The 13013-nt window shown below is 41.2% G+C and overlaps 1 protein-coding gene across 8 annotated transcripts in view; it reads left to right on the forward strand.

Annotated features, from left to right (window-relative positions):
• The window catches only part of LOC113538326 (protein unc-80 homolog), a 71472-nt gene that overhangs the window by 21424 nt on the left and 37035 nt on the right, over positions 1-13013 (forward strand). For all 8 annotated transcript variants that reach the window (XM_026933292.3, XM_034313427.2, XM_034313435.2 and 5 more), the window contains 3 exons: positions 152-315; positions 2496-2704; positions 5230-5336. In XM_026933292.3, coding sequence (XP_026789093.3) covers positions 152-315; positions 2496-2704; positions 5230-5336 — 480 coding nt within the window. The remainder of the gene's footprint in view (positions 1-151; positions 316-2495; positions 2705-5229; positions 5337-13013) is intronic.

Consider the following 13013-nt stretch of genomic DNA (forward strand, 5'->3'; position numbering starts at 1 on the left):
TACCATATATTTTTCATTGTGTTTCAGTGTGTTGTGTGTGAATGCTCTGCACCGTATCACTAAGTTTGAGTCTTTTCTCTTTTCTCTTTACCTCTCTTTCTCTGTCTCTTTATCTCTCTTATGTATACTATTCACATAAAAAAACAAACAGGGTCTGTACTGTGACATTCGACAGCTGGTTCAGTTTATCAAAGAATCACACGGCAATGTATTTCGCCGTGTGGCACTAAGTGCCCTATTGGACAGTGCAGAAAAACTCAATGCCACAAAGAAAACTGAGGACAAAGAGGAGACCAAGACAACTGCACAAAAAAGGTTACTACATTACACAAATAGCAAAAGAGACACTTAGTCATTTAAGATAATATAACATCAGGATCATCCATTATATCTTATCATTTAGGGGAATTTTTTGTATTGTTTATGAATGTCTATAAACAAGTGATTTTTCAAGTGAATTCTTATACTAAATATTATTCATAGGAATTTTTAATAAATAGTTGTAGCACTCTGCCTTAAATCAATAGTCAGTTTTTACTGACACCTGCCACTGTCCATTAGTGTTCATAATGTTCAATAATACAGTTGAGACCAAAAGTTCACATGCACCTAGGATAAAGGTATTTAATTCAACTCCACACATTTCATGTTGCCATACAATTTTTTGGCAAGTCAGTTAGGGTATCTACTTTGTTCACGTATTAAAACAATTGATTAGAGACAGATTTAATTCTCTTTTAATTCACTATGTGAGAATTAAGTATGAGAATACCAGTAGGTCAGAAGTTTACGTACACCAAGATGACTGTCTCTTTAAGCAGTCTGGAAGATTCCAGAAATTGCTTTTAATGACTTTTAGAAGCTTCTGATTGGCTAATTGTAATAATTAGGAGTTATTTGGCAGTGCACCTACTTTTAGAGCCAGTGCATTTCTGCCATTGATACCATGGGAAAATCCAGGCAACTCAGCTAAGTCTGGTACCTCCTTAGGAGCAATTTCCAAACAACTGAGGGTAACACAGGCATCTGTACACACAATTGTATGCAAATATTAAAATCTAGCAAGCTGAGATGAAATGCAATGACGGAGCAGCTCCGGCCAGAATTATCCCTCCAAACTGCCTGTAAACAGAACCATCTTCTGCTGGATTGGAAAGGTTTGCGGTTCTGTAGTATACACAGTACAACATTTTAGAAAACAAATTCTCACTTATGTTTAAAAATCCAGTTTTTTTTCTTTTCAAGATATCACAACATGAGACTGGGTGTTTTCTTTCTGGAATGATGTCACAGGAGACGTCACATGTCTCACTCAGAGGTTCTGAATGATTGATCACAGGAGGGACTCCCAATGCTTGAATTATGTATTTCCATATTGCATTCTGTGTACTGTAGCATTCAGGTGGAAACAGAAAAACATTAAAAAAAATAATGAATTCTGCTAAACCATGGACAGTAATTGTTACAGTCCCATGCAACAGATCACTAAATACCATGACTAATGATATATTAAATTCTAGTTTCTATGTTGGAATTCTTCTTTAAGTCTGTAGTCATGTCTGAGGTCTAAATACCACTATGTATTGTATGAATGTGTGCAATTTCAGTATTCTTCACTGCACACTATTAACTTAACTGTGAATACAGCCTATATAGCTTAGGATTTTATTATGGGGCACCAAATGTAAAAAGTTGAATACTCTTTTCTTACTTTTTTTGAACAGTTAAGGCTGTTTATTCTGATACATTTAGATAGTGACTCATGTAAAATAAAAGTTTCAGTGTTTTTTTTTTTAATATAAATCTAAATGTTAAATTATTAAATGTAAAAGTTAAATGTAAATGTCAAATAAAAATCAAAATGTTAAATATAAATGTAAATGTTAAATGTAGAACTTAAATGTTCTGTTCATATGCTAATTGTCTGCCTTCTCAGAGTGTGTATCATTGGGAAAACACATCGCTGGTAGGGTTGCCAGTTTTACACCATACTGTGCTAGATGTGGAACAAGGTTGAGGATGTAAGAAGCAAGTCTGCTGGTAGCATTTTTGGGCTAGTTTAAAAACAGTCTACGGCCACCAAGAGCTTGTTTTAAAGCAAATAATAAGAATTAAATAAAATTTAGATTTAACAATTAGATTTACATTTCTTTTTTTATATATTTGACTTGAGTACCTATCTAATTGTATTAGAATGGTCTCAAATAAAAGAGTAAAAAAATAAAAGAATAAAAAAAGAGTATTCCACTTTTTACATGAAATACAGCACCTTTTATGGGACCTCTTGTACAATCCAAAACCATTCTCTCCGAATGTTGATTTTGTCTATACTTTTGTATTTTTGTGTCGTTTTTCAAAATGAAAGTAAATATTTTGCTAATCCTTTTTTATGGTAAATTCGATTGTGCAGTTCGTCATCTGCCTCCACCCAAGTACCTTCAAGAGCCATATTGGTTAACCTGATTAGCATCTGTTGCAATATGCATGTGTGTCAGTGAGGAGCAGATCCCTGGAGCTCTATTAGGAAGGAAGGACTTCTGGAGGAAGATGTTCAAGTCTCAGAGTGCTGCCAGTGACACCAGCAGCCAATCAGAGCAGGACACATCAGAGTGCACTACCGCCCACTCAGGCACCACCACAGACCGGCGCTCACGCTCTCGCTCTCGACGCATCTCACTGCGCAAGAAGCTTAAACTTCCAATAGGTATGTGTGTGAATGTGACATCCTATTACCCTCATTAATGTGCTCAGAATTCAAAACTCACTGACTGCCTGTGACTCAGAGATATTCGTTGTGTGTAATGTACAATGTTATTTCATTGTACATTTTCTGGACTTGGATTTACAGTTGGGTCGTGATTATTTGTTATTATGTTGGCTTGAAAGAGCCAACATTCTCTTCTTCTTCTTCCTCGTATTCTTTTTCTTATTCTATTAGAAAATTTGTACCGTAATCACGGGTCACAGTATTTGACATAGAGTCACGAAATTCAGCACAGTAGATCCCATACTGGAGTGGGGTGCTTTTGGGAAATATCAGAATTACGGTTGCCACTTAGCAGTGCTCCGAAATGGGCCATTTGACCTTAGAGAATAGGTCGGGGTGCTTTTATTTGTATTTCTTATTTCATGCAAACGAAACCGCAGGATTCACAGACATGAGACTTAATCATTATGTAGTACATGGGGAATCTAGCAACAACCTAGCAACCAGCTGGATTATCATAGCAGCCTGATGGCAACACCATAGCAACCACCTAGCAACCACAAGGGATCATATAGAAACCTCCTAGAAACACCATAGTGATCACCTGGAACCCCATAACAGCCACCTAACAACACCCTAACAACCACCTGGAGCAACCAATTTCCACAATAGCAACCAGCTGAGTTTCCTTAGCAACCACCTAGCTACGTGGGGCAGTCGTGGCCTAATGGATAGAGAGTCGGACTTGCAACCTGAAGGTGAACCTGAGGGTCATGGGTTCGAGTCTCAGGTCCAGCAGGGATTGTAGGTGGGAGGAGTGAATGACCAGCGCCCTCTTCCACCCTCAATACCATGACTGAGGTGAGACCCGGGTGCCGCAGCAAAAAAAGGCTGCCCACTGCTCCGGGCGTGCGTGCGTGCGTGTGTGTGCGCGCGCTCACTAGTGTGTGTTTGCACTTGGATGGGTTAAATGCAGAGCACAAATCCCTAGTATGGGTCACCATACTTGGCCACAAGTCACTTCACTACAACCTAACTAACTGGGATCATATTTAAACCTCCTTGAAACACAATAGCAACCACTTGGGACCACATCTAGTAACCTAGCAACCAACTAGAGAGATCATATTGAAACCTTGTAGAAACACCATAGCAACCACCTGGGAACCCAAAACAGCCACCAGTCAACACCCCAGCAATTAGCTGAGTTTCCTTAGCAAACAACTAGTTACAACCTTGCAACCAACTGGGATCATATTGAAACCTCGAAACACTATAGCAACCACATGGCACCCCATAAAAGCCACCTAGCAACACCCTAGCAACAAAAATAGTTAGCATAACAATGTCCTAGCAACAACCTAGCAACCAACAGGAATATAATAGCAACAACCCAACAACCAGCTGGGATGGCCTAGCAACCAACTGGTTTAGCATAACAACAAACTAGCAACACCCTAAGAACCAACTTGGCTATGCTGGCAACCACGTAGTAATATCCTAGCAACCAATTGGGCTAGCTTAGTACCCACCTAGCAATGCCAACTGGGTTAGCATAAACAGTTTCAATGTGTTTAAATGCTTTAAGCATTTTAACCTTTATATATCATAAACTTGTAGCCTTTTATCCTTTAGACACATTAAAATCATTTTAACATTTTATAATCAATCACAACAAAACACTGTAATATCATTTAAACCTTTTAGTGTGTTTAACGGGCTCTGTCAAGCCAACATCAAAGGTCATTCATGAACTTTAGTCTTCTAGTTTAACATTTTGTTGTTATTGGTTATTCTGGTTCATCATTGTTGTGTGTGATATGATGGGGACATGTCATGTTTCATTACATAATCTTTAAGCCATGTGCACATTTGTGGGTCTAGCATACCAGTGCTTCATCTGGAAATCCAGATGAAGCACTGACCTTTTAACTTGCTTTTTTTAACTACTTATTTTAAATTTGATTAGAACTTAAGAATGAATTATATGCACATGGCTTATGCACCATTAGTGTACTGAAATTTCGGAGGTTCAAACCCATTCTCTTCTCTCTTTTTTGTGTTCTTTTTTGTCGCCAGCATGCCGTAGGACTGTACGCCTTCCATTCACTCTCTCCGTCCTACGTATGTGTGTATGTGTGTGCATGTTTTGTGATCATTACAGATCTCTAAATAAAGATTATGGGATCTTTTTAGTGTACATTGAATGTTTGTAAGCCCTGTGTATGCAGTAAGCTTTTTGTGTGTGAAACGTGCAAAATTGCTTTTGTCCAAGCCATCTGTGTGTGTGTGTGTTATCCTTCCCCTATATCAAACCAGTTCATTTCCATTTCCATGTTGCTCAATTATCAACTACACAACTACACTGCCAAGACTGCCTTTTATAGTAGTGCATTAGCAAACATATAGAAGATACATGATGACAACATGTTAACAATAACTATGTTTAATAAGTCAGATGGTCTACTTTACTTTGGGCAGCCATGTTTTCTGTTGTTCACAACATGTGACCACATGTGCAGGCAACTGGTTGAAGCGTTCATCCCTGTCCGGGCTGGCTGACGGCGTGGAGGACCTCTTGGACATCAGCTCAGTGGACAGACTTTCCTTCATCAGGCAGAGCTCCAAGGTGAGACATTGTGAAGGACTAAAGAGTTATGGGCATTGTAAATATTTTATCAGCTTTTTCCATGCAAAACTTCCTTAGAGAGAATAACAGCACTGGGTCTCATTATGTAATATCTTCCAGTTATGTTCCTGTTATTTTTTTATATGCATTACTTTACTGACATGACCAATGTGACGTGATAAACAACAGTTTCTCAGAGAGCTATTCAAGATGAAGAATAATGATTTGTTTGCATTTATGCATTCTTTAGGGGTGTCAGTAATTTTGCCACATATGTTCTTGAGTGGGCTATAATGACTCAAATATTGTATTATGATTCTTGAAGACATACTTGATATGTATCACCATGTATAAGTGTAAAACCCCGGTGTGTGTGGGTGGGAAGGAGCAGTCAGGAGACAGGTGGCTTTTGACACAGATTCATGATTGTGTTTATTTTTCACCATGCTTTTCAGTGCCCTTTCAAAAACATAACACAAAAGCACCAGTTGAGAAGGTGTCATCACTAGCTTGCGGCTTTTTCCCTGCTCAAATTCCAAGTTCAAGTTCACTTCACATATAGCCTATCGGTGAGAATCATCACGTATTACCTGCCAGTTCAACCCGCCGCCTCTCCATCTGCAGGTGATGCTTGACCACGCCCCCAATGCCACATAACCCTGCAAAGATAGCATACTTCCAACTGCCCAATTGCATACTTCTTTGGATTTGCTGTGAGTCCCACCTGTGTCAAGGATCTCAGGACAGCTCTCAAATGCTGTAAATGCCACTGGTCCATGCAGCCAGGTAGAGGTGAAAATAACTTGGAGAATTACCATCACAACCTGGCAACCTGTGCTGTCTGGGACGGTGAGAGGTGGTCTCCACAGGGGACTGGGTTGAATTTTGCCGTGCCTTTTAGTTTTACTTCCAGTCCCAGCTCCTCCCTCTCGGGAGCCACAGGAACCACATCCCTCTATGGTTTTAGGAGATTGAGATGGTATATTTGAAGTGCATCACCTCTGTCCATTTGTCTGACCTCACAGTTGATTTCTCTGACTCGCGGTCTAACCTCAAACGGTTCTTGCCATGCCATGAGTAATTTACAGCTTGACGTGGGTAATAAAACAAGTACGTTATCTCCTGGTGCAATTCCCCATAGCCGAATACCCCTGCCATACAGTTGAGATTGTTCTTGGTCCTGACCCAAAGGTGTTAGGTGACTTAAGGTGTGGAGTTTCACTTTCATGTCCAGAACGTCCTGAATTTCATTTTTGCTGTTAGAAGTTTCCTCCTCCCAATTTTCCCTAATGACATCTAAGACACCACGGGGCTTGCACCTGTACAATAATTCAAATGTGGAGAACCTTGTAAAGGCTTGTGGGACCTCTCTTACTGAGCCACTTATCCTAATTCCACACATCATCATGAACAAACTTATGAATCATATTTTTAAGGGTGTGATTAAACTGTTCGACCAGCCCATCAGTTTGCACATGGTAAACATTGGTGCAAATCAGTTTAATCCCTAATAATTCATGCAGTTCGTGAATAAACGTAGTGCCCTGGTGAGTCAGGATCTCTTTCGGGATCCCAGCTCTGGAGATAACTCAGAAGACTGCCTCCTCAACATTGCATGCTGACATGTTGCAAAGAGCCACAGCTTCCAGGTATTGCATTGCATAGTCCACTAAAACTAGCACAAAGGGATGCTGTCCTCATTCAGTTTCTTCTAATAGCCTGGTCCATGGAAATCCTTTTGAAAGGGACTTCAATCAATGGAAGGGGGTGTAATGGCACTTTTGGGATGGCTGGCAGATTCACCAGCTGACATTCACAAAATGCTGCACACCACCTGTAAACATTGCTTTGAATGCCTGGACGATAGAAACAGGCCATGAGTCAATTTAGTGTTTTATCCTGCTCCAAATGCCCAGCCATGGGACTACGATGAGCCGCATGGAATAACATGGGAATTTAGCATGGAATTTCCCTAGGCTCTTCGGTACCAACAACTGGGTCATCTCTTCCTTGAGTTGACTGTCCTGTGTCACTTGATATAACCTGTTCTTCATTACTAAAACGTGTGGGTAGGGTAGCGCAATATTAGGCTGATTTTGCTGACCATCAATTACTCTCACTTGGTCGAAGGTGTGTCTCAGGGTCTTGTTCTGCAACTGCTCCAAGGGGAAATCCCTAAGGGGAATATCCGCAAATGGTGGTGGGGCGGAGCCCTCCATGTCCCCTTGATTCGGAGCTGATTTCGATGGCCCTGGCACCACCTCCCCAGCACATTCCACACCATACCTCACTACTGCAGGACCCAAACATTTCTCATATTAATGCCCAAACCTCTGGCCAATTAGTGGAGGGCTAAGTGCCTCTACTCTATGCTCATGGTTGGTGCCAGTGGATACTCATGAACATCCCCATGCATACACCTCACCTTCACCAATCATGCATTTCCCAATGCCCTGCATTGAATCAGGCTTTGATGAGCAGTGTTCTGGTTACACCTTGAGTCTACCAAGGCCTGATGTGTGTTTCTTTGTTTACTCACTGACACACAGTATGCTCTTGCTTGATTAGGGGAGGCCTGTGGCACATCGGGGATCCAGATCAGAGTTCCTGCTTCCATGAGAGAATGCCAGTCCTGGAAATGCCTGGCTTCCCTGCTGCACCAGCAAACCTGCCCAGGCTTTTCCCCAGTCCAAGTGGGCACAGAAGGTTCTACCTGTGTGGAGGGAGCTGGGGGAGACAGAGATGGAAGGGAGTAAAAGTGGGGTGGAAACCTGGTTCGGGGGGCCTGATTCAGTGTCCTGGTACCTCGGTCATAGGGAGCTGGAACTGGAGGGGGAAGAGAGGGGGAGAAAGAGGAAGGGGAGAGACACAAAGAGAGAAACAGGAGAGCGGCCTGCCACAGTGGACACCCCCAGGTGATCCTCTGCTAGCTAAGGGCTTTGTCCAGGGATGCCAGTCGGTGGCACTGGACACATTCCACTGTTCCTGATGGGATCCATGCACCACCAGATTGAGAATTCCCTCAGTGTCCTGCTCCTCAGCTAGGATCCACTGCTGACAAGAGTCCTTGAACTGCTGTGTGAAGACAAATGGGCAGCTGAACTCCACGAGTTCCATGACCTGGAAGCATCATTGACATTCCTGTTGATGGACCCGTTGCAGCAACACTTTCTAAACGGTCTGGTACTCCAGCTGCACACGCAGCTGCTCTGTGGCTAGCATTAAATGGTCTCGCTCCGCAGTATTTAAGCGATATGTTAGTACCTTACGTTCCGCCGCGCCTACTTCGCTCTAAGGATGCAGGCTGTCTATCAGTACCACGCGTCGCCAAAACCACGGCAGGGGGCAGAGCTTTCTCTTACCAAGCCCCAAAATTATGGAATAGCCTCCCAGTTAATGTACGTGAAGCAGACACAGTCTCAGTGTTTAAGTCGAGGTTGAAGACTTATTTATTTAACCTAGCATTTAGCGACTAGTGTTTTTATCAAAGGAGTAGATCTGGGGGACTCGTGGATGTTGAGTTTTATCTCCACACGGTGACTGTGAGTGTACCTAACCACTTTCCTTCTCCTTCTGCCGAGCTACACTCCTGAGCTGCCGGTGATCCAGACCTCCCCCCCTTCACTCTGGACCTGTCCACCGGCAATGCTTCACACTGCCACGAAAACGCTTCAGCTGTTTTCCATGGACTACACCAACACACATTGTGCTCACACACACGCACACTACAGTGTAAACCCATATGAGGATGGGTTCTCTGTTGAGCCTGGTTCCTCTCAAGGTTTCTTCCTATCACCATCTCAGGGAGTTTTTCCTTGCCACCGTCGCCCTGCTTGCTCATCAGAGACGGCACACACACACACTTCACTTTACTTTTGTTTGTGTAAAGCTGCTTTGAGACAATGACCTTTGTAAAAAGCGCTATACAAATAAAAATGAATTGAATTGAATTGAATAGCTGGGCTCCCCACCAGCTAGGGCAGTTGGTGTAGGGACCACTCTTCCTCTGGCCATCCCCATCTAGCTCCTGCGCACTTGAAGAGTTCCACAAAGGCCTCCAGATGCTCCGTGGAGGACATCTCTGTGAGTGTTGGTGCTGCAGCTGGACGTGTGGCTGGTTGCAGCAGCATCTGGAGCACCTGTCAATTCTTGGCTTGCTCCTGAGGGATTGCCTCAAATCGCTGATGATTTTCACACAGGTTGAGAAGGGAATGATGTTACTGGTGAAGGCTAATGATGGACTTAACAAACTCATTAAAGGGAGAAGCTTCCATGACAGGGTCTTGTACCTGCTTCCAGGTTTCATCACCACTGTAAAGAGGACTCAGGAGACAGATGGCTTTTGACACAGATTCATGCTCGCATTTATTTTTCACCGCGCTTTTCAGCGCTCTTTCAAAAACTCAACACAACGCACCAACTGAAAAGGGGCCACCACTAGCTCGCAGCTGTTGCCCCGTTCATATTCCAAGTTCAAGTTCATGCTCTGCAAGTGTGTTGCCGGGTATGCCACTCTCTCTCTCTCTGGTTACAGCCGCCTGAAAGCACAACACCCAAAGTAGCTTATCTGTAATGAGACACACGTGAGAATCATCATGTGCTACCTGCCAGTTCAACCCGCCTCCTCTCTGTCCTCAGCTGATGCTTGACCACACCGCTGTTGCTAGGTATTCTAACAATAACAGTACAATACAATTACCAGCAATATAGTAGGGGTGCATTTAAAAAAATACTTGGTCAATGCTTTATTTAATGTCTATGAAAAATAACATTTGTTCACAAAAAAATCTAAAAGTATTTAACATGGATGGAGGGAAAAAACAAATCTGTAAAAATAAATTTACACTTTTAAAGATTAAGTACAAAATTTTAATATTAAATTAGCTCCTTTCAGTAAATTTATAATTATGTAAAAAAAAATCACAATATCCACATTATCTCAGAAAAGAATAAAGTGAAATAATTCATCACAATATCTATATTATAAAAGTATTGGAACAGCAAGGCCAGTTCCAAGTTGTTTTTGCTATACACTGAAGACATTTTGGGTTTTATATCAAAAGATGAGTATGAGACATTAGATCAGAAGTTCAGATTTCATTTCCTGATATTTACAAGTAGATGTGTTAAACCACTTAGAATATGGCACCTTTTGTTTGAACCCACCCATTTTTCAAGTGGTCAAAAATATTGGAATATGTGACTGTGTTTCTTGTTGCCTAGATATGCCCTGTTAGATTGATTGTTTAAAGAATGAATAGCTCTGATTGTCTACTCTTGGTCTGAGCCCTGGGTTTCACCTGGGAAGACTGCATTTGTTGTTAAAAAGGATAAACCAACATGAAAAGCAGAGAGCTGTCTATGGGAGAAAAGCAAGCCATTTTGAACCTGAGAAAAGAGGGAAAATTTTTCCGAGCCATTGCACAAGCATTGGGCATAGCCAATACAACAATTTGGAACGTCCTGAAAAAGACAACAGCAGTTGATGACAAACACATTGTGAGAGCTGTGAAGAAAAACCCAAAAGCAACAGTCAGTGACATCAACAGCCTCCACAGGGCAGGGATGAAGGTATCACAATCCACCATTTGAAGACTTCGAGAGCAGAAATGTAGAGGCCATACCAGAAGATGCAAACCACTCATCAGCAGTAAGAATTGGAAGGCCAGATGGGAATTGGCAAAAAAAAAAAATACAGAGATGAGCCACAAAAGTACTGGAAAAAGGTTAACCTCTACCAGAGTGATGGAAAGGTCAAAGTGTGGAGAAAGAAAAGATCTGCTCATGATCAACCATATATCTGAATATCTTCGTACATCGTACATATTGTTGTTGTACCTCTCTTGTGGTTTTATCACCACCAGGATGCCATGGATTCCAAGAGCACTTGGCTATGAAGAATAAGAGCATAGTACATCTGGGTGCCATTAGACAGGGCATGAAAAGGTTCCAAGAGGCTCCTGAACTGCTGTGAGCCAGGCACCAACCCAGATGCCTCTATCTTTGCTGGTGCACTGGACCTGGTTTGTTCCAATTATTCTCCTGACCCACCCTCATACCATGGCAGCTCAGAGAGAGACCCAGGCTAGACTATAATGTGCTTCATCATGCAGCAAGACAATGACCCAAAGGACTTCATCAGGGGAAAAAGGTGGAATGTTTTAGACTGGCCAAGTCAATCACCAGAACTTAACACAATTGAGCATGCATTTCACCTCCTGAAGAGGAGACTGAAGGGAGAAACCCCCCATAATAAACAACAAATGAAAGAAGCTACAGTACAAGCCTGGAAAAGTATCACAAAAGAAGAATAGTTTGGTGATGTCATTGGGTCGCTGGTTTGATGCAATTATTGAAAGCAAGGGATATGCAAAAAAAAAATACTCAGGGTTAATTACTTTAATTTACTTTTTACTTTTTATTTTTAATATTAATTTTTTGATTTCAAACCTAAATGTCTTCAGTGTTTAGGAAAACAAAAGAATTGGCCTTGTCGTTCCAATACTTTTGGAGGGGACTGTATTTGATATTGCTATTTTAAAAAAGAATCCTTTTTGCTAGAGGAATGCTAGGTACTTTCTTCTTCTTCAAGGTACTTGTAGATCTACATTTATACTCTATTTATATGTATCCATTTGTATTTGCATTTGTATTTTTACATCCTTTTTTTGTGTGTTATCTGTATGCACCTAGGGTCTGAGAGTAACGTAATTTCAATTCTCTGTATGTGCTGAACATGTGGCAGAATTGACAATAAAGCAGACTTTGACTTGACTTTGACTTGACTTCATCTGTTTAAGCAGGAATTTTGAATCATGTGTAATATTTAATTTAAACAAGCATATTTGAAATGTGCCACAAGCATATATGAATATGTTTTAATTTATACACATCTATGTTTAAATCACTGTTATAAAATTAATTACATTTATTCTTTCATTCATTTATCTTCATTCATCTATAAAGTAACCGTTAGTTTTCAGCCTTAAATCCATGAGTGTTCTTCAGCTGTTCATAGTCTACATATCATGGGTCAATAGCAAAGCACTAACAAAAATTTTTCTACAAACTTCAAGAATAATACAAAACGTCCTGAACATTTTATCAATGACTATTGACTATCATAATATATATATATATATATATATATATATATATATATATATATATATATATATATGTATATATATACACACACTATATTGCCAAAGGTTTTGGGACATCTGCCTTTACATGCACATGAACTTTAATGACATCCCATTCTTAATCCATAGGGTTTAATATGGAGTTGGCCCACCTTTTGCAGCTATAACAGCTTCAACTCTTCTGGGAAGGCTTTCCACAAGGTTTAGGAGTGTGTTTATGGGAATTTTTGATCATTCTTCTAGAAGCGCATTTGTGAGGTCAGGCATTGATGTTGGACGAGAAGGCCTGGCTCGCAGTCTCCGCTCTAATTCATCCCAAAGGTTTTCTATCAGGTTGAGGTCAGGACTCTGTGCAGGCCAGTCAAGTTCCTCCACACCAGACTCACTCATCCAAGTCTTTATGGACCTTGCTTTGTGCACTGGTGCGCAGTCATGTTGGAACAGGAAGGGGCCATCCCCAAACTGTTCCCACAAAGTTGGGAGCATGAAATTGTCCAAAATGTCTTGGTATGCTGAAGCATTAAGAGTTCCT

The sequence above is a fragment of the Pangasianodon hypophthalmus genome, chromosome 2 (genome assembly GCF_027358585.1).
Source record: "Pangasianodon hypophthalmus isolate fPanHyp1 chromosome 2, fPanHyp1.pri, whole genome shotgun sequence".
NCBI classification, from domain to species: domain Eukaryota; kingdom Metazoa; phylum Chordata; class Actinopteri; order Siluriformes; family Pangasiidae; genus Pangasianodon; species Pangasianodon hypophthalmus.